General features: G+C 40.3%; 2 protein-coding genes across 2 annotated transcripts in view; one reads left to right on the top strand and one right to left on the bottom strand.

Annotated features, from left to right (window-relative positions):
- rtn4rl1b (reticulon 4 receptor-like 1b) overlaps positions 1-11,733 on the bottom strand; it is a 145,330-nt gene extending 133,597 nt beyond the window's left edge. The window contains exon 1 of the mRNA XM_077541008.1: positions 11,168-11,733. Coding sequence (XP_077397134.1) covers positions 11,168-11,180 — 13 coding nt within the window. The 5' untranslated portion in view covers positions 11,181-11,733. The remainder of the gene's footprint in view (positions 1-11,167) is intronic.
- The window catches only part of dph1 (diphthamide biosynthesis 1), a 226,629-nt gene that overhangs the window by 149,646 nt on the left and 50,681 nt on the right, over positions 1-26,302 (top strand). Inside the window, exons 9-11 of the mRNA XM_077541010.1 lie at positions 12,143-12,309; positions 13,863-14,012; positions 25,717-25,780. Of these exons, the coding sequence (XP_077397136.1) occupies positions 12,255-12,309; positions 13,863-14,012; positions 25,717-25,780 (269 nt within the window). The 5' untranslated portion in view covers positions 12,143-12,254. The remainder of the gene's footprint in view (positions 1-12,142; positions 12,310-13,862; positions 14,013-25,716; positions 25,781-26,302) is intronic.

The raw sequence follows: 26,302 nt of genomic DNA on the forward strand, positions 1-26,302 counted from the left end.
CACACGCATGAAGATTTTTAAAATGCGAAAGGTAAGGATTTACGGTAATATTTACAGCACTTAAAGGTGCAAACACCAACTAGGATTCTACCGTGGGCCACAATGTGATGCGGGATTCTAGTTAAGGTAAAAAACTTTTTCGTAGTTAGAAGTGGAAGTTTCATCCACTCGTTTTCTGCCGTCAACATCTATAAAGACTAGAGAGCCTGTTCTGTTCATTCTTTTCTCCATACTTAGGTAGAGGTCAATTTTGGTCTCTTCAGACCATAAAAACTTTTTTTTTTGGTCTCATTTCTGTAAATCTTTTACAAAATCTAGTCTGACCTTCTGATGAGTGGCAAGTATGTTTCTTCTTCCGAATTCTTTATTGATGATGTAACTCTTGATGGTCACGGCAGAATGATTTCTGAAGTCCACAAAAACATTTTGTCTGGCAATTTGTAGAAAAATGCATCCAAGCTAATCGGAAGAAGCTTCTTCATGCAACAAGATAACGAGCCGAATCAACACTGCCAACACAACAAAGGACTTCATTGGGGGGAAAGTGGAAGGTTGTAGGCTGGCCAAGTCAGTCATATTAGGTGTTAACCCAGTGCTTCTCAAATATTGGGGCGGGCCCCCCCAGGGGGGCACGAGGGTCCATCAAGACCTCGGGAAACATGCTTTTTTATTTAGATTTTTTTTACTGTCCTAGAATAAAGTGCAATTGCGCCTCCACTACATAAGGGGGCAGTGGCACTCTCATTATTGGCAGAGTGTGCGCAGGGAGCATTTGCTCGGTGGTTTTGTTTGCACTGAGCATGCGCGCTTTGCACACAGCAAAAAAAATCAGCACAAATTATTTTATATATTTTTGTCTCATAGTCGAAAGCCAAATATATTCAGTATCCAACCAAAAGAAAGGAGCTGACCTTGCCGTTCCAATACTTTTGGAGAGGACTGTATCTTACCATCCCGGTACAGGACTTTGAACATGCAGGTTAAGCAGTTACCGTGAATGTGATTGCCGCTAAATCTCGGCATGAGCCGCAGAAGACGCGCGAGTGGCGAAAACGCGACAGATGCTACGAGCTCAGGTGACGCGGTGACAGCAGGCCGGCTCATTAAAGCTGTGAGCGGGGAGGTCCACTTTGACTGCGAGGGGACCTCGTATGGAGGATTGACGATGATTACCCGCGCTGCATGTAAAAAGCGAGAGGGTTTTGATTGACGCTCGTTAGTTGGCCGAGTTCGGGATTAAAGTGCAGGTCAAGGAATTCCTTTCCCCTTTTGGTTCTTGACAGCTGGCATTGGGTCTCAGCAGGAGGAGCTGTGGTGGGAAAAATGCTCATGCGGTTTGTAATGCACATTACCTCCACCTACTGGACAGGAATAGAACACTACTTCATTGAAATACTTTTTAGATTAAGGATCAAATCATATGTTAGTCATTTGTCTAAACTAAGCAGTTTTATTAACCTCTTCTTTCCCGAAGTCCACTCTACTTTTGGTTGATGGACTTTTCAAGTTTCCTCCCTAGATGACTGGAACATTCAGCAACGAAAAATAAAACTCACCTCGTTCATCTTAAAGGGACCATTTCGGATCCGGCTTGAGAAGAAAGTGCAGGTAAGCTTCTCATTTCCCCAATCTCTCAAAAGTGAGCTTATTGATATATTGACGAAGTCCCGTTGCAAAATTTTTCCACCCGTTATTCACCGTAGTGCAATTCTGTATTGTATTTTGTATTGTTAATTCAAAACGGTCCTCAAATGAGCCTCCACAGTCCTCTGAGTGTATTTCACACACTTGAGATAATATGGTGCGAAGTGAGATCAACTTCCAAGATGAACCCGAGTTGTTGTTTCCCTCATCACATCTCCAACAGCGTGTTTTAATTTCCAGCCCACTGGAAAACTTTCATTTCGGAATCCTCCGTAAAGCCGCGCGTCCTCTCGGGAGCGAATTAGCCGCCGTCGGAATGAGTTCTTCTGACTCGGACGTGGATGGAGTGCGGGATTAATGGGATGCCGGATAAACAAGCGGAATCGGCGGCACGCGCTGCGGAGGATGTCTCACGGAATACCCGGTAAAACTTGGGGGATGATCACGAGGCGCATGGATGACCGTGCACGCCGGGCACGTTCCTTTCTCCCCGGAATGTCACTCGTCGCCCTTGAGGACGCGCGAGGTTTCAATGGCAAAAGGGCAAACGTCCAGGTGCTGCCGGCGCGGCTGAATTGCTTTGCTCAGCACACAGAAGACATCGTCTCCGTGGACGAAAGCGCAGAAAGGGGAAGGGTGGCGGGTGGGGGGCAGGCAGAGTAACAGGAGCACATCTGGGATTCCTGTCAACTCCTGGATGGTCTCCTTTTAACTCCCACACCTCGTCGCTTCCCATCTGCGCCATTGACGTTGACCTTTAAACTCCAATTAGCCACTTCATCAGAAATTCATTATTAATAATAATAATTTTCAAAAAACAACAACAATGCTTATACGTTGTTTGTCGCTTTCACCTCGTTATCAACTGCTTATGACTGGCCTTGCATCTGATTTCCACAACAATGGTGGATGCAAGCGGCAAGGAGATTACGGTAAACAATGGTGAAAAAGAGACATATACAACAGGAGGTGCTTTATTTGTCCACATATAAAGTAAAAACAAAATATTCACAGGGAAAAATGACAAATATCAAAAATGTGAGTACCGTATTTTCCGCACTATAAGGCGCACCTTCAATGAATGACATATTTTAAAACTTTTTCCATATATAAGGCGCTACAGTAGAGGCTGGGGTTACGTTATGCATCTATTAGATGGTGCTGCGCTAAAGGGAATGTCAACAAAACAGTCAGATAGGTCAGTCAAACTTTATTAATAGATTACAAATCAGCTTTCTGACAACTTATTATTTTCTCTGAGGTAAAGTATTAGTATTAACTAGCGATCCAAGATGGTGCGATCTTCTGCGCATGCGCGTCACCGATCGTGCAGGGTCACCGATAGCGTCTTGACAGCGAGACCTGTTGCAGCTCAACATTGATCCATATATAAGGCGCACTGGATTATAAGGCGCAGGGTCAGCTTTTGAAAAAATTGAAGGCTTTTAGGTGCACCTTATAGTGCGGAAAATACGGTATATTGAGTAGTGTCACTAAATTCCACAAGTCACTAAATAAATGCGGTTTGCTTTTGCGTCTCTTAGGTGCAAATGCGATGTTTGGGATGCATGTCCATGCCTCGCAGTGTATTGTGTGTAAGCAATAGCAATGTTTTTTTTTCTCTTTCTCGAGCATGAGTAAATGTCAGACATCCAATTATTGGAGATGCTCTTCAGTAAATTACTGTTGACGCCGCGCGCTCCAGGTGAGATCGTCAGACTACCAATACATCAATTTGGTTACACTTTTACGTTGCTTCCTTGTTATAGAAAGAAAGTATTCCCTCCAGTTGGCTTTTTCTTGGCTGTTTTGATTGGCCTAATCTTTATAAACGGACGCATTTGGTGACAAGACAGGAAACGCATCCCCCTCCCGTCCTGATTTGCTTCTCATTTTTCAGTCGGCTTATAGACAGCTTTAGGAGATTGCTTTGGGGTTTATATTTTTGCTCGGCTCGCTACATTATCCTCCTCTTCCGAGCCCTCTGTCACCGGTCCGAAACACAAGTTCGACAATGGCGAGTTGACACGGAGTGACACTGAGAGGATTAGACAAGCCGGGAATCTATTCTCTTTAAATAGGAGGCTCGCTGGGCCTCGATGGCGGCTGAGCGGTTGCAACATAGTTAAATGACAGATGGGCATTTATTGCTCTCGTGCAAATTCATGTCATCGTATTTAATCACTCTCCTGCTCGGGGCTCGCGTCTCGCTTCTCCGGCAAAGCGGCTGTTTGTCCTTTGTTAATGAGTGCAGACCTGCTGCTTTTATTGCCGCCATCTTTTACCGTGTTATTGTAAACATTTGACGTCTGCGAGTCATATTTGCACCCTTAAGGAAGAAGAGAGAACTTCCAGTGGCATGCAAAGGGGGCGGGGCTTAATCTCAATTATTTTGGCAATAATTGAAATCACGATTATTCAAATGATTATTTATTTATTTTTTGTACAAAAGAAGAAAATGTTTAAGCATTTAAAAATGTTAAGACCAATTAAAACAACAACAAAAAACACTATAATTATGTAAGTTCCTTTTTGGACCAAACAGAATTTATTTATTTATGTATTTATTTATTTATATTGGGGAAAAAAAAAACAACTTGAAGTTGTAGTGCAGCTTATGCTCTGTGCAGTAGGACAATCATTTATTTTTTGGTACAAAACAAAAAAATGTTTAAACATAAAAACCAAATAAAAATAATATGATAGCCTAAATACAATTAGTTGAAACACTATAATTATGCAAGTTCCTTTAGGATTTTTTTAAATTAGTTATTTTATATATATATATATATATATATATATATATATATATATATATATATATATATATATATATATATGTATGTATATATTAGGGGTGTCACGATTCGCCAACTCCACGATTCGATTTAAATTTCGATTTTGGGGTCACGATTCGATTTTTTTTTCGATTTTTTTTTTTTTTTTTTTTTTCCGCTCCCCCACTTTATAACACAGAGGCATATGCTTCTGTAGGCTAAGGCTAGTCTATGATCATTGGTTCTATTCATTGTACAGTAAATCTTATTTCAAAAGATCGGCTACATATAGGTGATGCAATTTCCATATTATTTTTGTGTAAATTTATGTAATATATGATAATTGACATTAGGCAGGAATGATCAAATTCAAAGAATTTATTTACAATATAAAGTTAACCGTCTTGTTCTTACTGAAGTGTAAAATAAAAAATAAAAAAACAAAAACAAAAAGTCACAGTGGGTGCCTGCCATCTATTGACTGTTTTTGGTTACAACAGTGTGCTGTGCGTTCCTCTTAAAATAATGTGCAATGTGCAACAACAACAAAAAATATATTGTATCCAAAGTCATGGAACAAATACAGCCTGAACAAACTATATCCCAACATTTACAGTTGCTGGGCATACTGTAGCGTGGTTCAAGTACACTAATTAAATGTTTGAATCCAGCGTTTTCCAAGGCTGCAGGTCTGCTGCTATAAATAGACCTATGGATCTGGCGTTTCGCGCGAGCTGAAGTGTGTGGAAGTTTCACTGTAAATGAGGATGAAATAGTTGGTTGGACCGTTGTTTTCCCACTTCTAGTTGAATTTGATAAATCTAAATCTTTGTGATGCCTGCGTAAATGTCCCGTCATGTTTGTCGTGTTTCCCGTTGTTACGGCTGGCGGCTCGGGCCATTCAGTTTGAATGCGCCAGCGCGACACTCTGATTGGAGGACTGTGCCAGCGCGACACTCCGATTGGACGACTGTGCCAGCGCGACACTCCGATTGGACGACTGTGCCAGCGCGACGCTATTGTGTATCCGTGTATTGTTGTTTCTCCTCCGTTCTGTCAGTTCTGTCAAATGCGGTTATTATTTGTTCACCTTCCACTTTCACTCCCTTGTCAAACCCCTGCCTGAAATTTCAATTAAAACTACTCAGATGTTAAAGTCGACCCGTGTTTATCTACTCTATATTTTCTGTTATTGTGTTACTTCCCTTCCCCTTGACGAGCCGGGCGTAACACCGTGGCCGAGTACAGTACGCGCACATAGCATATCTTGCAACTGTGGTCTTTTTATCGACAACGTGAACGTTGTCGACATAACTCACCGGGAACGCAAAATGTTTCCAAACTGGTGACGAGAGAAGCGGGAGCGGCTTGAAGCACCATTGCTGTGTCTGTCCGCGCTTGCCATCATGACTGCAGGAGAAGTCAGCTAACAAGTGCCGTTAGCTAGTAGCTGAATGGCTGCGTCTCATTTGCTTTCCTGGGAGGTGGCGGTGGCGGCGGTGGCGGCGGTGGCGGCGGGCGCGGGGGGGGGGTGCATCGAATCGTGTGTCCTCTCTTCTATTTCGATGCTCGAAATCGTGACGTAATTTCGATCGATTTCGATAAAAAATCGAAATCGTGACACCCTTAGTATATATATATATATATATATGTATGTATATATATATATATTAAAAAAGGTGCAAATGAATTTAATAAACTAAAAAATTATAATTTTTTTTACGATTTTCTGATTTTATATTTGTGGAGTGTAATAATTGAAATTGTAATTGAATTTTGATGAATTGCAAAGTCTTAAGAGTGTTAAAAATAGACATTTCTCATCGAATGAGTCGATTTTGTCACTTGTAACGCAATTGAGGACGAGCGCTATAAAAAATAGAAGGAAGATTGACTGGTGAGCCGTAATATTAAATTGCTTGTACAGGTCACGCCGATTCGACCGTGGAACTGATTGTTTCCATTTTCATGAGTTTCGCGGGGTGAGCCAATCAAAACACCCAAATCAGAGGTTGACCAGCGTCAAAAGGCAACAGTACAAGATGTCACCCGCCTTGTCACAGTAACCATCCACCACCACTGAGCAAACCGGTGGGCAGTCAGACGTCATGTGAAGGCAAAATCTACTTTTTTTCACTTGATTAGCGTGATAATTAGCCACAAGCAGCCGCCATGAAAAGTCGCACTGAGCGCCGCCGCCACACATGAATCATCTAAGACATTATTTTTCCCTCCAATGTATGTTTGTGAATGGTGGATGTGTCACAGACAGCGCTGGGCCCTCATGCATTAACCAGGCTCCCTGCAATGTGTTATTCTAGGTGCAAAGTCATTCAAATTCATCACAGAACTTGTTGGATGTTCCTGCCAAAGCTGACACATCTCTGCCTCGCCGCCGCCGACTCAAGACCTCCTGTAGTACGCGTGCGTTTTTGCCACAAGAGTGAATTTTCTACCTCAAATTCATTTGTCTTGAATTAAGTGGGATTTTTCGTCCCTCTTCCTGCGTCCAGCAATGGCAAAAGAGGGTAGGGCTGAACCATTTTGGAATTTTTTTTATTTTTTTTTATTGCGATTTAATATGTAGCCGGTAGTTATTTATTATTATTATTATTATTATTATTAGTAGTAGTAGTAGTAGTAGTTATTTTTTTCCCCCACATTTTTTAACTAACACAAACAATAATCTGTTACAATAAACAATCAGATTTATTATACATCAATGTTTTAATCTTATTAGGTGATGCTTATGCTAAAAGGGATACTTCACTGATTTAGCCCATTATAGCAATAAAAAGTTAATATTTCCTCTATACTTAATTTGATACTTTCATTATTTTTCACGTACAATTAGTACCTTTAAAAACACATTTTGCAACTTGCTGTCGACTGAAAATGACGTCACAAGGGCTCAGGTAACCAATCACAGCTCACCTGTTTTCTAGGTTTGGTCATGTGACATTCACAAGCAGACCTGTGATTGGTTACCTGAACCATTGTGATGCCATTTTCAGTCGACAGCAAGTTGCAAAATGTATTTTTAAAGGTACTAATTGTACATAAAAAATAATGAGAATATCAAATTTATTATAGGCAAAATATTAATGTTTGACTGCCAAAAATGGCTAAATAAGTAAAGTATCAGTTTAATGCAAAAATAGTCATTAAAAAGTGCTATGAAATCACAATTGCTCAACATCAATTGACAATTTTTTTTAGTGAAGAGTTGAAATGAGCCATTTCACCGAATAGCTGGTTAATTTTTCATAAATCTTGCATTCCTTCAATCTATCGATTATTCAATCGACTAATCTGATTCATTTAAAGTGTATTACAAAAGCATATTTTCCCCCTGATTACTGTTTATTAACCAGTGATTGGTTGTTTATTTTGTACTTCGTATTTGTATAGTGATTTAAATAAGGGGAGATTGATGCACTATGTTACCAAATTTGGTCATTGTTTTCCAAAGTAAAAATAGATGTTTGCAAAAGTCTTATTTTGATTAAACACAGAAGATAAATCTTCTTTTTTTGAAGAACTACATAAATCAGTCAACTGCTGTTGATCTGCTGAAATCAGAGGATTTGGACAATTTGAAATTAAAAAATAGCTCCAAACGATTTCTCGATAATTAAAATAGTTGTCGATTAATTTGATAATCGAATACTTGTCGACTAATCGATTCATGTTAACAGTTGCGGGGCATGTTGAAGCCCTCATAATATTTTTTTTTTTTTACCAGCATGTTCATTTAGTATGACACACGCAAGCAGGACACGCATGCTTGCTGACGCGTCGAAGAGAACGAGCGCGTTCATAAATATGCATCGTGACTCACGTCGGGTTCCGGCAGACAATTCGGAACCTCGTGACGCTTCCTTTTCAACGATATGGCAGCACTTTTTTGCACTAAGCTGTCAGAAGGCAGTTTTTCGACAATGGTCCTCCCCTCCGAGCTGTTCCAGCTATAAGCACTCATCACCGCCGTGTGTTTCATCTCGACTCTTGGAACAGCAATAATCGATGTGATGGCAAAGGAAAACAGGCTGTTTCTCTCGCTGCCCCCTCAGGCACACTACACACGCGCGCATCCAAAACAGATTGGGTCTGACAAAGCAGACTAAAAGCAGTGTGCAGTGGTATCTATCTATACAGTGTTCCGGTGCCAGCGTGACCCGCGGCGGAGAGAAGAGACGCCGCTGTGTGTAAACGGCCACCAGTAGATGTGTCGTCGTGGCAGTGCTATCGTGAGCGTTTATTAGCAACTCTTTGCGTAATTCACCCGCCATGGCAGGCCAGTTGTCAATTCTGTGCCTGGCGATTGGTGTATATGTCAAAAGATCGTTTTCTCGTGTTGGCCTTAAGTAACAAGAATCAGGGTGGATTGGAGAAGTTGGTGCCACTCACAGGAGACGCTGAGACAACTAACAGTATCTTGACTTTCATTGCAAGACTTCACATATGAATATGAATATCCACTATGTGGAAAGTATTTGATGTGACTTTTTTTTTTTTTTGCTAGCATCTACCCACTATTGACTTTAATATTAGTGATAGACCGATATGGTTTTTTCAAGGCCGATACCGATACAGATTATTTGTAGTCAAGTTGGCCGATAACCGATATTTCAAGCCGATATTCATTTGCAGTAAAATGGGGAGGGGGGGGGAATTCTTTCAAACTATATATAATTTCTCACTGAGTAACAAATTCATGTGAATGTAGCTCATTTGGGGTTTTTGTTAGGGTTCGTAAAAACGTTTCAAAAAGATTTTTGCGGTGAAAAATTGTGTGAATATGTTCCAAATGTGTTTACGACAAATAAAAACTGACTGCGAACATCTTACAAATCCTGATGAAAACCCCAAATTCGCTACGTTCGCAAGTATCCCCTGCTCAGTGAGCTTTATCGGCCTTCAGATTCAAAACATGGCCGATGCCGATATTTGTCAAAATGCCAAATATCGGCGCCGATAATCGGCCGGGGCCGATTATCGGTCTATCCCTATTTAATATACCCTCATGCTAGCCAGCCACAGACTTTAGCCTAAATATATGACTGTACTGTAGTGTTAATTTCGTCAACTAAAGCTAAACAAAAATAATTTTGTCAGCACATATTTTTCACTGGACTAAGACTAGACTAGACTAGACTAAAACCCTCATTCATAAACAATAACTGTGACTAAATGAGTCTGCATTTTTGTCCACTAATGAAGGCGAGACAATGTACTTCACATAAAAAAAACAGGTCTAAAATCTATGAACATTTTATTTCATGATAAAAAACTAGACGAAAATATGATTTTGTAAAATCTTGGTTCTGCTAATCTGTCACTGAGTGTCACATGACAGTGACTTACAAATCTGCAGCTAGCTAGTGCAACATGCACAAACACATGGGACAAACGAGAGGTTAAAGTTTTTTTTATTTATTTATTTTTTATTTTTTAATATAATAATATAACATCAATCCAACGGCAATAACTTTCCAACAATAATGTTAATCTGACCGCTAACTAATGCTGGCTAATTTACTAGCTCATAGCATGGAGCCATAATAGCCACGTATTGATATATTGTCATTGTGTTTGATGTTGTTTTTCCATCAAAAAGACGAGAACATCGTTTGTGAAATAGTTTTAGATCCGAAATGTTCAACATAATCTGTTGGGGCAAATCAAATAATGTGAAAATGCTGCGGAGAAGTCCATATCCATGTGAGTGAATGGCAATGTAAGATGGCCGCCAGTGGCTATTGACAGTCCATTCATATGTAAATCTGTGTAGTCAACACGCTTAGGTTGTCAGCCATGTTTGTTTTCGTGCTATATCTTGTGCCTGATGTTAAACAGGCTTTTTTTTTTTTTTTTTCTTTCACAAAACTTGCCGCAAAGCCATGCTCATGTTTAGAAAATGAGAAGAGAGCTTATTAGCTTAAAACTGCACTCCAAGGTCACAAACAAGGAAGGATTTACATGTGGGTTTCTGTTTTGGAATCAAAATCTGGCTATCCCTTCATTATTAAAATTACAAGGAGGGGAAAAAAATCAGCTTAAAAGCTCATTATGTGGTAACTACTTGGTATGACCTCAATTGAAATCAGTATAATTAATGTTATTGCTAATCCCTGCATCTGTATTTACAGCATTATACTGGAATATTTCGAAAAGGTCGTTAGAAGAACTCAGCTAGCCTGTAGTTGTTGGTTCCTCAAGTGGGAGGAGGGAGGGGGGGGGGGGGGGGTGCTATAGCATCCGCATGGATTCCAAAGATGAGAAGACATGAGTATTAATGTCTTGCTGCTGTCATCCATCTCCTGCAGACAAGTGACTCAGACAAGCAATTGCCCAAAAATAAACAAGTCAAGATAAGGCGCACCCCCCCAGCTCACCCACAGAAACTTGATATTAAAATATTATTATGGTAGGGTTTGGTCACATATGATGTCTTGGCCCCATTTCGTGTGTGGCCGGGGGTGACTAACCTTGTGGTCCATCAAGCCCAATAATAATAATAATCATAACAACAATTCATAAGCCTTGTGACCCGGCCACAAGTCATATAAACTGCACTGCGGCATCAGTTGTGGTACAACAAGCACACACATGAATATTGCACTCGATCCGAGCCAGGCAGGCAGGACAGCGTCACTTGCGATATGAAAATGAACACGCATCGTTTGCACGTGTGCACGATCCGGAGAAGCAAATATGCTCATTAAAAGTTAAATGCCACTCACCCCTTTTAAACATGTTGTCGATTAAGTGAATCTGCTGCTCTGTCCGCTGGAAATCATCGATTGCAATATTCCAGACTTTCGGAAGTTGATCCGGAGACCCTCCTTTGTTGTTGTTGTTGTTGTTTTCCCCCCAACCTAAGAGTCACTTAATTGTCGCTCCCGTTGTGCAGGTGTTATTATTCTCCGCAGAGTTCAACATTGGCAGCTTTGACACCGGGTGGCGACCATCGCGAAAGGCGCAGAAAATCCCTTCAGTCAGAAACAATGCTGATAACTCCAGCGAAAGAGGCTTGGTGACTGAATGCTTCTCCAAATGAAAAAATATAAAAAAAATAAATCAAATCGATCCTCCTTCCGACCAGTCAGAGTCGCTCCAACTGCATCTCCTTCCAAAAATTAATAATTACAGGAGTAAAAGCAGACAATTCCATGGATGTATCCTTAAAATAAACATTTTAAAAATATACTCTGGTACTAGTTATGTGTGTGCAGAAAGAAGTCTGTGGTCTGTGCGTTGCATTAGCGCAGCACGCCGTGGCGCTCAAGGAGGGAGAAAGTGATGTTGTGCCGCCTCCTACCTCCTCCTCCTCCTCCTCCTCCTCCTCCTCCTTCCTCCTCCCTCCTCCCTCCTCCGGGCACAGTCTCTCTCACTGGAGAGAGCCAGACAGACACACCAGCAGGGAAACCCACTCATGCGTGGCGCAAAACTATATTTAAACTTCAGCATAGCGATAATAAGACACCAAGAAAAACACTTTGGTGTCACGGAAATAAGAAAACTTTTCCAAAAGCAATTCCAAAATCGATCGGATTTGGAATTGGGATGATTGGTTATTAAAAGCAACATCCATCCATCCATCCATTTTCTTAACCGCTTATTCCGCACAACATTGTTTTATATTTTATATATGTATAGTTAAATAAATACGGTAATTTAGATGAATTAAGGTAACGCGGTGTTTATTCAATCCGTAGATATTGTCTTCGCTGGTCGTTACTTCTCATCGGTGCTCGACGCAGTCCAAGGCGATGCTCTGTTATCGATTGCTTTGGCCTGGCCCTTTCCTGTTTAGACTGTGGAGAAAACATGGCGGCGCCCTCGAGCGACGTGCTACTAGCTCCTGTCAAAAAGACTCCAGCAGGTAATTGCCAAGGTTTTCTTTTGCTATTAATGACACGAATGACAGATAAATGTTTGGGGTATTTTAAAGTGCCTCGCATGTAGACGACGGAGTTTACGCAAAAAGCGAGTCGTGGCGTTACGTATTGTAAACATTCCACATTGGCCAAAAGGAAACGAAGATATAAACGTCGCACTTTGGTTTCAAACCATGTAGAAATCACCAAATAGGAATGTCTCAAAGTCACATTTTTTTTTCTTATTCTTCCCGAGTCATTTGGAGCTTCCGCTGATGATGTAGTTAAGGAAAAACGCGCTTTACATCCAAACTGTCTCAGTTGTCTTGCCGTGAAACCAAATAAACAGTAGTATTTTTTTAATAGCACAAATGGTGAAGGACAAAGTAGTGACAAAAAGAAAAATTCAAATATCCTGTCTTGAATAAATAGGCTTAAATATAAAATATCAAAATCACAGAAACGCCACTATAGTGTAGTAACAAAATAAACATCTTAAATGGTCAATAAAACCCTTTTCACACAGTGTGACATATCAATATAAAAGTAAACAAGTAACACTTAATAACATCCAATTTTAGGGTAGTGTGTAATATATACACCAACTAATTAGTATTAAAATAACAGATATTTCACTTCTACACAAAACGCCCAATTTAAAACATGACAAGTCGCTGTTATTGTTCCCATGAACAAATAAGTGCTTTACAAACTGCTGAATAAATAGCAGCTTGAATAAATTAATAATAATAACAATTGATAAACATTTATGTGGAATCCCAGTAATTGTGTGTTTGTACTTTTCTTTTTCACTCCACCAGACAAACTCAAAACATTGCATTGTGTAATATAAAACTTCCTGGCATTCAATTTGACTATATATATCTGTGTACCTCAAGAAGAAAGAGAAAAAATAAAAGTTCAATCTTTTTCACCTGGTAGCGATCATCTTGAAATTATGTGGATTTTGGATCTCTTAAACTATGTTCTAGTGTTTTTTTTTTGTTTTTTTTGTTTTTTTTAAATATACCTTTACTAGAAACCTGTTCATACCTATTGCATGTATACTGTGGTATGTGATTATCCTTTTTAGTATGACTAATTGAGGCTACTGCACACAAAGATTACCTCAGGGATCAAAGTTGTTGTTTTTTTTTTTTTGTTTTTGTTTTTTTTTTTGTTTTTGTTTTGTTTTTTTTAACACCGTGGCTAGTTAATGATTCATGCATTGGGCTACACATCCATCTGAAGTCAATTAAACACACAGGCGATTAACAATAACTGTTCTGTGAACAGATGGAAAGTACACAGAGCATTTGATCCGAACAAAACGGCAGCCGTGGGCTTATCACAAACAGCAATAACCATTCTTTAACTTTTAGCATACGGATAATCAAGTGAAAATAATGAACTTTCTTTGCTGAAAGATCTTATTAGTGGATTGGGGTCTGTAAGCTCATACATGAAACTTAGTATTTTATTAAGAAGACATGAGACACATTTTGGCTTTGTGCACCAGATTCGGATTGACTGTTCTTGTCATGAAATGTTCTTTTAGTCCGTGGACCTCGGCGGGTAGCCAATCAGATTCCAGATGAAATCCTGCAGGATCCCGAGTTGCGGGAAGCCATGAAAGCCTTACCTGCGAACTACAACTTTGAAATCCCCAAGACCGTGTGGCGAGTGAGACAAGCCAAGGCGACAAGAGGTGAGCTCAGCTGCACTCAAGCCATCCTTACACTTGGCATGCACTGTACCTGTTAAAAAATTATGATGGACTTGAAAACAGCCATTCAAAAACTCATCGGCTTCAAGTTTGTCACTTGTTTTTTTTTTTTTTTTTGAGTTTTCAATTCACCTTGCATGCCTGAGGATGTGGGAGGAAGCTGGAATTGCACAGATGGCGATGCAGTAGCTTTCAAAAGACTGCTAGCCCGAACCGCTTTTGCTGTCTTTTTTTTTTTTTTTTTTTCCTCTTTAAATCAAACTTCAGCTTCCCTCTCTGAAGCAAGACAACTTGTCACCTCTGTCTCCTCCTGTTCCTCTTTACGTCCATCTGTTCCTTGGCAGGCGTGGAAATAAACCCCCATACTGTTCTTTTCAAGTGGCGAAAGACAACAACAAGTGACTTTTGTTTTTGGCTTTTACCTACAGTATGTGTATAAATAACCATGAGCAGGATAAAGTCAAGCCTGTGAGCCACATTTTATTTTAATTGCCTTGTTTTATCACCTCTGACAGGGAGCTTCATTTTCAGCTTTCTGGTTGCTTTTAGTGCCTTTGAGTGAGAGGTGAGGTGCACCCTGGACTGGTCGTTAGGGATGTCACGATATCCAAAGGTTACGATACGATATTATCACAATATGAAGGTAACGATATAATTCTCACGATATTGAGGGGAGGTTGACGATACAAAAAAAGGTCACAATATTGTAAGAAAAAAAAAAAAAAAAGAGCACATACTAAAAAAAAAAAGACAATATTGTGCTGTTATACATTACAGCAATGCTTATAAACAACCTACAATCAAAAACTTAATATTGAGACACTTGCTTGCTAATGCAAGCACACATTGGAATTCCTCCACATATTGACTCTGTTCATAAGCACATTACATGCCCCTTCATCTGACAATTAGCGGGGATTTTATACATATTAAGGCCAAAACATGCCTTGTGAAAATTAAACTGCACTCAAAACTAGCCACCAGAGGGCGCTACAACTGCACAAATGGAAATCAACCTGACTTTTTTTTTTTTTTTTTTTTAACAGATGTGCTACTTTTAATACCGTGACATGACGACGATATATTGAGGCAGTTTTAATATTGCGATACCATGATATTGCCTTTATCGTTACACCCTGGACTGGTCGCACGTCAATCGCAGGGCTCACATAAGCAAAAAACAAACAAACATAGACACTCATGTTCGCACCAATTCGCAATTCAGAATTGAGTCTTCAGTTAGGGCTGTCTCTATTCAATATTTTTTAAATCGACTACTGTCACCATTATTCCATCAAATAATCAGATACAAATAATTTTTTTGATGTATCTTTTTTTTTTTTAAGATTACTATTTACTAGCCAATCATTGTTTGGCCACTTGGGTGCGAATTAATGTGAAGTTTGATGTACTGTGCACTTCTGAGGTTGCTTTATGTTAAACTATCGATGACAGGTGATTTATAATGCAGTTGCAAATATTTTTATTTTTTTTGTAATCGATTTAAACCGATGACTCACTCACTGGTTTGGTCCAACAAATGTCAGAAAGCAGGGAAAAATGTTGATCATTTTTTCCAAAGTTAAAACAGATGTGTTTAATGTCTTTTTTTTTTATTTAAAAACAAAACACTATATAAATATTTATTGTATAAATATTTCCTTTTTTTCCGGAGGATTTGTACAATTTTAAGTCAAATAATGGCTATTGTAATTCGATAATCAATTAGTTGTCTTTTAATCTGTTGATTGTTGCAGCTCCACCTGTGACCCGCATGAGGATTAGTGGTTTTGGAAAGAGAAATATTACAATGTTTTTGATATGTATAGGCAATATTGCAGCTAAAGCAATATAGGAGAGGAGTGATTGGCTGTTTTAGGATTTTTTGCCAGGGGACCCAGTAATAACCATCTGCATTGCCGCAGGTTTCCAAGGCACAGATTATTTCATAAACTTATGTTCTTCCAAAGAAACCGTCCAACCTCTCCATTTTAGTGTTAGATGGTTATATCCTTACCACCACCACGTTATGGACATCTATTATTAGTGTTGGATTTGGGGTATCGTGCAGATCACACTTTTATTTCGATTTGGGAATATTAACATTAGTGTCTTTATGGCCATTTGTATATAAAATGGATTCACGGTTGAGTGAACAAAAATGTCACAATGGGCTTTTTGCATGCGAAACATCAAGTGTGCCCTAAAAAAATATGACTATCAAATCTGACAGGCAGAGCAAAACAAAGAACTAATCAAGACATGGAAGACAGCAAAAAGCGGAAGCGGCCCTGAAGTGTCTCGGCATCCTTGAAAACCTGCCGTCTTTCCCAGGGAGACTTGTGGAGCGCTCTGGGATTTGCTCACTTTTCCAAGGTCCTTGCATGCGCTACTCAGGCAGCCAAATGATAAGCTCGCTTGACAGTCTGGTCTTAAATCATTCCTAAGGCTAAAACACAAGCAGTATGATGTGGAGTTGTTTTTTTGGGGGGCTTTTTAGTTCCTTCTCATTTTCTTTCTGTGATACATTTACTTTCATGCTCCATTGGGCAAAGCATGGCAGGGAAGAATCGCTGCGATGATGAGATTGTTTTCATCTCAAAATGTTTCCAACGCCGTTTGAATGTGGGCAACAAAAATCCCAAAGGCTGTTTTACAGATTTTCTTAAGATTTTCCAGCATATTAAACAAAAACATGTTTTGAATCTAGATTGGCATGTCGCACTTAATTCTTCTCTGTGTAATGTTCGATTAGTCATGCATGCATGCCTAAGACACACTTAGGACCGCCATTTGAATAACATTTCACGACGCATTTCATGCTGACATGCTGCAGCATGAAATAAATAAATGTGAGAGCAAAGCTTTTTTATTTATTGATTGACATTTAATTATATTTATATATTTTTGTATTTATTTCCACATTAATTTTAAATTTTATTTTTGAATCTGTTTTCATTTTTGTGTTTATTTTCTTTCTTTCTTTCTTTCTTTCTTTCTTTCTTTCTTTCTTTCTTTCTTTCTTTCTTTCTTTCTTTCTTTCTTTCTTTCTTTCTTTCTTTCTTTCTTTCTTTCTTCCTTCCTTTCGGCATTTTTGGTCCTGCATATTTTTGGGCATGTTGGGGCCCCCAAAAAAGATGAGAAACATGTTAGAATGATGATGAAAATGAATGCTTTCCAAGAGGAAATTGTTGAAATGTGGCACTTCATTGAAGGTTTGCAAAACTCTGATTTGTGCACCTCCACCAGCAATCCCCTTAAGCCTTTTGTTGAAGGATGCAAAGAGACGGCTCTTTGCCTCTGTCAGCTGCAGCGAGGGTGTGTTCGGAAACCTTTCTCCACTAATAAAACTGCCCTTTCTCGTGTAATGACCTGTCTCTCACTGTCTGCCTGTGACCCCTAAACCTTTCCAGCGGTACGCCGCGCTCTCAACCACTGCTTTCGGCTCGGCTCTATCTGTCACGCCATCTACCGCTCCATCTCATTCTTTTCTTGTTTAATGCTGCCGCAGCCAGAGTCTTGGCAATTCTTACTTTGGCATGTGACAACACTGGCGCACTGCAGTGGCTGTCGCTCATTTTCAAGTATTCATGCTGATGGATTTAGTGAGCTGAGGTACAGTATAACAGAGGCGATGGAAACATCTTTTTTTTATGCATCTCCTTCGGAAAGGCTGTTTTAAAGTATAACGCAAGGCAAGTCATTGCTTCGTGTTTGTGTCCCTGCTAATGTTTATTTTTTATTTTTTATTTTTTTTTGTAGCCATTTGAAAACCAACAAACTCCAAAAATCTCCTGACATAGCACAGTAGCAGGCAACAAATACAGATCACTCTTGAAACAATTCCAAATCCTTCTGTGAATGGATTTAGAGAGCACGCTTTCTATTCAGCTTTGTAACACAGTGCATATTGTTAGCTCTAAAACACAGACCAGCCTGCTTTTGGTATCATTTTCTATTTATTTATTTTACCAAATCCAGTGCACAGTAATGAGTGGAAAACCGAATACAGTACATGTTCAAGTTACTTAAAAACACAAACTGTAAACAAATTGTATAAAACTCACAGTAATACCATAATTAAATTGAATTTAAATACTGATTTTCCTTAACTGCTCATATTTTTCCCTTTCACTGAACTTCACCTTCGCCTTTTTCGCCACCCTTCCCTCACTTTCAGCAACTTCTCCATCTTTTCACCTACATTGGTCTGGATCTGCAATATTATTTTAACCCCTTTGGATTAAAACTAATTATAACTGTTGTATTTTTACACCCATACCTGCTGTTATAGCCTTTGTTGACATAGTACATATTGTAGAAGTGCTATACCCATTCACCTTACCAAGTCCACTACATGCACAGCTCACTCGTTTCCATGATTTTAAGCTGTAATTCAATGAACATCATCTGTGTCGTCTTCTCAGCACTCACGTTCTTAGGAGCCGTGGTCGGAAAATATAAATTGTTCAAAATCACTTGTAAGCAAAACAAAAAACTAAAAAAAACGATCATGTACAGTATTGTAGTTTCACTGCAAAGTTAACCATGTGAACTGCTGGTTGCTGGATGTTTTGAAGTTTATTCCCGCCATCTAGTGCTCAATCATTGTATTACTCGCAATGAAAATCAGCAAATCGACAAAGCACCAGCTCATAACTTGAGAAATGCAAGTTGTGGCACTCCTAAGTCAAGGTACCTCTGTATGAAGATGTCAGTTAGCAGTACATACATACAATGCTTCGTATTGCAAAAGATGTGAACTCATTCACTGCCTTTGACAAGTATACTTGTCAATTGTATTTTTTAGAGCGGTGCTAAATGGGGGCGAATCTGAGCATGCTCCACTGTAAATATCAAACTTGGAAACAACTTTACTGATGCCCAACCACCGGTAGATGACATCATTGCCCCATTTTATAGGAAATAAACACAGTTTCAGAGTCCATGGGAGAAATGGCTGTATTTTGGCAAACCTACATTTTTCTGCTGTCAATTATAAAAGAACGGGACGGGACAAAAACTAGGGAGTCTATTCTGTTATTTGGTAGATTGGGTTTATATATAATTATTGAATGTAATATCACGTGAGTATTGGAAATGTAAAAATTTTCTATAATGACTGTCAGTGAATGAGTTAAGTGACAACAGGTGTAAATGTTTCCTACTTACTAACACAGTGTAGCTTTAATAAATATAACAGCACTGAGTCAAATCAACAACCGCCACCTAATTCTCCAAAAGGACACTATGGCTTCTTTGGCCCCATAAGCAGCATTGTTTGTGACTGGCCACTGGAACACTGTTCCTATCGTTTTTTTTGTTTTTGTTTTGACTTAATCTTCCCTTGCAAACTTCTCCATATTCTAGGCATGCTCCGCCCATGTGAGACTGCTTGAGGAACATTGAAAATCCATTTGAAACTGTTATCTAACAGTAACGTTTCAATGGAGTTGATGTCGTACTTCAATCTTGAGCTAGTTGTAAAGTTGGTTCCTCTATCAGAATGGATCAGTTCCACTTGGCCCCTGATAGCCAGGAATTGCTGAAGGGGGTTGATAAAACTGGACATATCTAATGATTTGTAGACCTTTTCGTGCACAGCTGTTCAACTCGTATAGGTGAATAGCGCAGTCCACCATTTGCTTTGAACAAAGCCACCCCTTGTTCCAAGTGAGGACACTGTCCATGGGCCTAACTCAAAATTGATGAATAAAGGTTCAGTGGACAGGTGATGAATTTGAATTTCAGCAATCTTTTGAGGCAAACCATGAAGTCTGCACTGCACCATGTGACACATCCATTGATCACATTGAGCTTTTACTGGAAGATTCTTCTGAAACTTGGGTGTGACATCAGTGAGATGAGAAATGGCATGCTCCTGAGATGGGAATGATTCACAACTTCTCTTTTGGTTGAGGCATTTTTTTTTTTGTGTATCCTCAAGTTTAAGTCTATCACAACTTTTTTTGTGTACTCCTGGGTACCTCTAATGTGGCCTTAACTGAGGGAAGTGAGTTTAACCCGTCAACTGCATAAAAACCACGGTTGGCGAACTGGCCGACACCAAGCTCAGCATTCTTCACTGACTGATTTTGACAATGGAGGGCCACTTTATCAGGGAGCTTGTGATGTGGAGTCTTAAATAGTAGCGGAGTTACCAAGCTGTTTCTTTTATTTACCAAATTTCTTTCCATGATTTGCAGGAATGTGATGTTATTAATTGATGGACATACTCTGTTATCTCTTCTCTGCTCAAACACTGTCGAGTGCAGGTCATCACCTTTCATACTGTATCCCTTTAAGAAGGTTCCATTTGGGTGACAAGGAGTGGGGACCTGGCTGTTTGTCTCCTTTACATGGTTTGGGCAGGGCTTGAAGACTGTAGTACGCTTTTGTTCTCTAGTAACGGTGTAGAAAGCATTAGCTGTGGTAGGCTTGTGAACGCCTCCAAGACAAATATTTCCAACAATCACCCATCCAAGGTCAAGTTTCTGAGCATAGGGAGCATCACGTGGACCATCCACTTGCTTGCGCACTTTGTGGACTGAGATGATGTCTCTCCCGAGAAGAAGCATAATGGATGCATTTGGATCCAGCTCTGGGATGAGGAAAGCAACTGATTTAAGGTGTGTGTGGTTAGCTGCAGCGCTCGGTGTTGGGATTTCTGATCTGTTGTTCGGGATACCCTCGCATTCCAGCAGGGTCGGTAAGGAGAGGCACACTTTTCCATCCATAGATTCAATTTTGTAGCTTAAAGCGCATCTCCCGGTGGTTTCTGTCACCCCGCAGCAGGTTTGGAGGGAGTATGCAACGGAAGGGCCTTTAATGTTAAAGATGTCAAAGAACTCTGAACGAGCGAGTGATTGATTGCTCTGCTCGTCAATGATTGCATACAATTTCAAAGCTCTCTCAGGACAGCCGGTTGGATATACTTTGACAAGGCAGATTTTTGAGCAGGATCTGTTGCTCTGATAACCACCCCATACCTCTGTACAACGACTACTAACCTCTGCACAAGGTTCTGGGATTTTCTCTCCACCATACTGTGTAGGAGGGCTTGGCTGCTGGATCCCTGCTGCCGGTTCAGGATGAAGTGCCGATATGTGCTTGTCACTCTCACACTCTGTGCACTTCACAATGAATTTACAATTCTTTGCGTTGTGTTGGTTAGATGTGCACTTGAAACACAAGCCGTTCTCTTTCAGGAAGGCCTTGCGTTGCTCTAATGGCTTTTTACGGAAGGCCCGACATTTTCGGAGCAGGTGAGGCTTTTTATGAATAGGGCACTGTTTCTCAGGATCATCAGCCCCGAAGCGTGGTTTGGCAGAAGTAGGAGAAGCAGAAGACAGAACATCAGTCTTGTGTACTGAGATTTCTTTGTGCCAATTCGGGTTTTGTTGGGTTTTGTGTGGTTTGGTGTCAAGTTGAGCTCTGAATTTGAAGCCGGGGTCATTTCTGATTCTAGCTTGTTTTTCAATGAAGTCAACAAAAACATCAAAAGGGGGAAAGGCTACATGGTGTTGTAATTTGTAGTTTGTTCCTACAGTGAGCCATTTTTCTTGCAGGTTGAATGGTAACTTTCGAACCAATGTGTTTAGCCCTCGTGCTGTGTCTAGATATGCAAGACCAGGCAGGTCTCCATCTTCTTTGGCTGCCTTTAATTCTATGAGGAAGTCACTCAGCTCATGGAGCTTTAAATAGTCTCTGTTGGAGATTGTTGGGAAGCGATGGATTCGTTGAAACAATGAGTCCTCCACCATTTCAGGTGCGCCATAACAGGTTTCCAGTCTATCCCATATTCTTCTTAGTCCTCTCTCTGCGGAGTTGACATGAACAGCCCTGATGTGTTTGGCGTGCTCAGCTGACTCCCTCCCCAGCCACACAACCAACAAATCCATCTCCTCACTTGGTGTTATATTGAGGTCCTTGATTGCATTCATGAAGGACTGTTTCCATGCCCTGTAACTGCATGGCTGATCATTGAACTTTATCAAGCTTGTTGAGACTAGCTCACGACGGGCTAAATATATTGCAAAGTCAATCACTTTGGATTGGTCAGGGATAGGCTGATTGGCTGTGAGGCTAGACGGCAGATGATAAGGGCTGTAGCTTGATCTGTAAGCTTGATGACTGTCTTGCATGTTGTTTGTATACGGGTGGGTGGCAGGAGTGTCCTGTGACTGCAGAGGTGTCGTCTTTGTAGAATCAACGCCATCTCGAGGTTCACTGTGCCCTTTCTCGATTTGTGGGTGATGACTGGAGTACACATCTGGTGATTCATAACGCTGTGTTTCATTCCATATCAATGGCTGTTGGAGTGGTGCTTCAACCTGTTTGGCTACGTATTCTTTTGTGCGCTCTAATGTGTCGACTGGAGGTTCAAATAACTGCTTGAGGTGAAGATTGGTGCTGCTTCGAACACTGCCTTCAACAGCAGCTTCCAGGACATCTGCTTCGGCCACAGCCGCTGCTGCTTCTTGCTGCAGTGAGAGCATATCCATCTTGGCCTCAACTTGCGCTTTTTCTAACTTGAGTGTCATTTCTTTTTGTGCAAAAGACAGACGTGCTTTTGCTGCCTCTGCTTTTGCACGAGCTTTGGCGGCTGCAGCCTCGGTGGACGAAGCTTTTGACCTTGCTGAAGCATGCGAGACAGAAGGTTTTGTCCGTACAGAGCTTTTTTTGCTGTCCATTTTCTGTCTTTGTGTAAGATTTATTTTCTGCTTCAAAGTTGCTATAGCACCTCCCACGGTAAGTGCTAATATCGTCTTGGATTTACCCCGACACTTTTCTTTGATCTTTCTCTGTGATCTTCTTTCTTGTGCACAAGTTTATTGACCATAAGTCAAGTCAAGGGGGGTATACCTGCAAAGACACAAGAACAAATAATGCTTTAACTGTAATTATGCCCAGAACTTGTAGAAATACACAAATTGATGTTTACTGGATTGTCAATTGAGGTATGTTGCTGTATTCGGGCTATAAATGGCTTACGTCTTAAATACATTAAAGAAATGCTAGTGGGGCTCTAAGGGACAGATGCTGGTCAATTAGTGGAGCCCAAAATTCAATGCGAACATGGTGAAACAGCACTTAGCTGTTATGCTGCACGCAAGTAGAATAACTTACAAGCAGAAGTGGTTAGTCCTTAATGTGAATGTTTTTAAATCAAGGTTAAAACTGTCTTCCCTCCCCCCCACACACATTCCTGTGATTGCAGTTTTGCATTGTTAATTATATTATCTTAGTAAATCTAGTATGTTACCTTTTATTTCTCTAACTTTGTTTTTAGATGTTTTAGGCTGTTTTGTTTGTTAATGCTTTTAAATGTTGTACTTTTAATTCTGTAACGCACATTGAGTTACCTTGTGTATGAAATGCGCTCAGTAAATAAAGTTGCCTTGCCATTGCCTTGTGCAGTTGACTTCATTAAACTATAAACAATATAAAGGCTTGGGTGCTGGGCCCTGAGTCCAGATACCTCAGACTAGCTACTAACTGTGCTAGCACCTATTCCACATGAGGAAGCACCCAATTTAGGGTTAGGGGTTTTTGGCATCAGACTTCACAAACTAGACAATTGTCAACATATAAACAGAGTTTGCACAGTCATGAAATAACTAGAAAAGGTATAGACATTGAAAATGCAGTTTCAGGTTACTCGAAGTTATTTTAAAAATTTTCTATAATGTTTTGGAAAAGTCATGGAACTGTTACATGGATAATATTTAGTATGCGTAAAATCAATAAAATGGCACAATGTGTGATCGAAGTTCAAATTGACACAGAAGTGCAACGTCACACTATATCTGTTATGCGATGTTTCATTGACATTAGCAGAGAGCAAACAAGCATCGGCACATCGGCACTCTCAGCCACTCTTCACCATTGTGGATTTTGAAATGTTATATTTGCCAGCAAAATGTCAGGGCAATGTAATGTCAACAACACGTGTTTTTTGAAAGTAGGAATTTAAACTTGCTGAATGCTGCAATAGGCAATGGCACTTTCGTCTGCAGCCGTAGCAGCCATGGTTGCAGTTTCAATGACAAGGCAGATAGTGTTTTGCAACAGACAGATTTCGAGGACATTTGCATGTGGTGAGAAAAACAATGTAATATGTTGACACCACGTGGGTACTTTGCTTTGGGAACTCGGTAGATTGTATTCCTAGCCCTAAAGCATGTTCTCCATTTCTTGATGGAATGAGATCAGATGGTTCATCTGTTAATGATAACTGTGTTAGCGTTGCTGCTGTTGCAATTAAAACATGACAAATTATACCAAGTTGTATCTATTGTTTGAGTAGAGCTTGGACTACAATGAATCAGATTATGACGTGGTTTTTGTTTGTTTGCTTTGTGTATGTTTTTTTGTCTTGGAAATTAGTTGAAAGGTTACGGAGAAGTTATGGAAAGTAATTGCTTAAAAAAATAAAATAAATAACAACTGTATGAATCCCGAAGTTGCTGAAGATCAGTCAATGTGAACATTTCACTTTTTTTTTCATTTTACATTTCACGTAAGAAAAAAAAAAAAAGTGAAACATCAGGACTGTTGTTGCTCATCCAGGATTAGAGTCACATTTACCTATTTCATAAAAATGTAAAATTTCCGGTTGTGCCCTACTGGGACAGCCCTGGTTACCCACCTGTGGTGTGGAGAACACACTTGTAAACTTACTCTTTCAGATGCTCACTGGTGGTTTTGCATAACTGCCGTTTAAGGTTATTTAATTATGGCTAAGTTCAGTTTTCACTGTAATTATTAATTGAAGTCTGATCACTCCCATTGTCCCCCGTGTTGGAACTTGTGATGCCGAGTGCTTCATAGACGTTAGGTTTATTAAAATCTTAACTGCTTTACAAGTATTTCTCCTCAAGGTGCCAGCTGGCTTTTAGAAGTAGCACCCCTTTCATGCATCACTGGCCCCCGCATTTACATGAGCAAATCTTGCAGAATTTGCACCGAGTCGTCATTTGTGTAATCCTTCCTTAAATTAGTATGCATGCAAAAGAGCAGCCCTTCACCGCCTGCTGTCAGGATGCAGAGGATGATGACAGCCAAGTTGGTTTGGCTGCTTTATTAAAATGTGTCTCTTGACGCTAACATGAAACCAGGAATAATGTTTTTCATTATTGGCTCCTCTCAGCCTGGGCGGCGTATCAGGCGATTGGATGGCCCTCATTTGTAAACATGTGAAACCATCAGTAGGACCATCAGTAGTTTATCAATCAGTTCATCCATATTTTATGTTTGCTTTGGGGCCTTGTTGGCTGCATTGAAGAGCAAAAATGTGGGCCTATATTTGCAAAGTCAGTGAAAGGCCAAATCTCGCCTATGGATGTGAACAAAACGTGAGCAATTATGATTGGCTGTATGCATAAAAAGCATAGTAGTTCCCCACACTATCAGGCACAGAGTGACGGGGGTAGAAGAAGCCTTGAGATAAAGCTGTGGCTATTGGTTCACACTATATTTCCAACAGCCCATCAGCCTGTAAAATAAACCAACAGTGCGAGTGTGGCAGAGGGGAAATTGCCCTGAAATGTCATTATTCCCTGCCAGTGGTGCACACTGGCCTATGAATAGCTTTGCTGCCTCGCACTTATTTCATATCGGGTTGCCATCCCTCAAAACACAAGTACATCATTTCTTTTTTGTTTGCCTCTTCTTCTCATTCCAGTGGCTCTGCAGCTTCCGGAGGGCCTGCAGTTATTTGCCTGTGTCATCGCCGACATCATCGAGAGGTATGTTGCAGCTGGGGAAATTTCGTATTTAGATGGCTTTTAGATAGCCCGGCGCCTGCCAGCGAGTGGAAAGAGCAAAAGTCAAGCCGGTGGCTTTCAAACTTGCACTGCGCTCATTAGTCGAGCGAGAGCGTTATCACGTTCAGTGCGGGTTTCTGCACAAAATGAGGCGTGATTATGCCAGTGCGGCGTTCATATCACGCACTCTGGCGCTAAGAGTTGGAGAACAGAGAAGATATTATTCTTGTTAATTACATCTGGTTTCAGTCGGTGTGCGCCCATGTTGCACAGCAGCACTCCATCACTCAGGCAGCTAAAAGTTTTTTTTTTTCCTCCCCCTCCCTTTCTTCAGTGAGAGGCACCTCAATATTAATGTCCTCCATGCATAATAGTTTGTCTTCTCTGTTACCCTGTGGTTTGGCCTACATAGTGCCGAATGAAAATGACTGTAAAAGGAGGCACGTGTTGTGCAAAGCACTCACCTGAGGCCCACGATGGAATATGCAGACAAAAACTGCTCAC

This window comes from Festucalex cinctus, chromosome 13 (assembly GCF_051991245.1).
Source record: "Festucalex cinctus isolate MCC-2025b chromosome 13, RoL_Fcin_1.0, whole genome shotgun sequence".
NCBI lineage: Eukaryota > Metazoa > Chordata > Actinopteri > Syngnathiformes > Syngnathidae > Festucalex > Festucalex cinctus.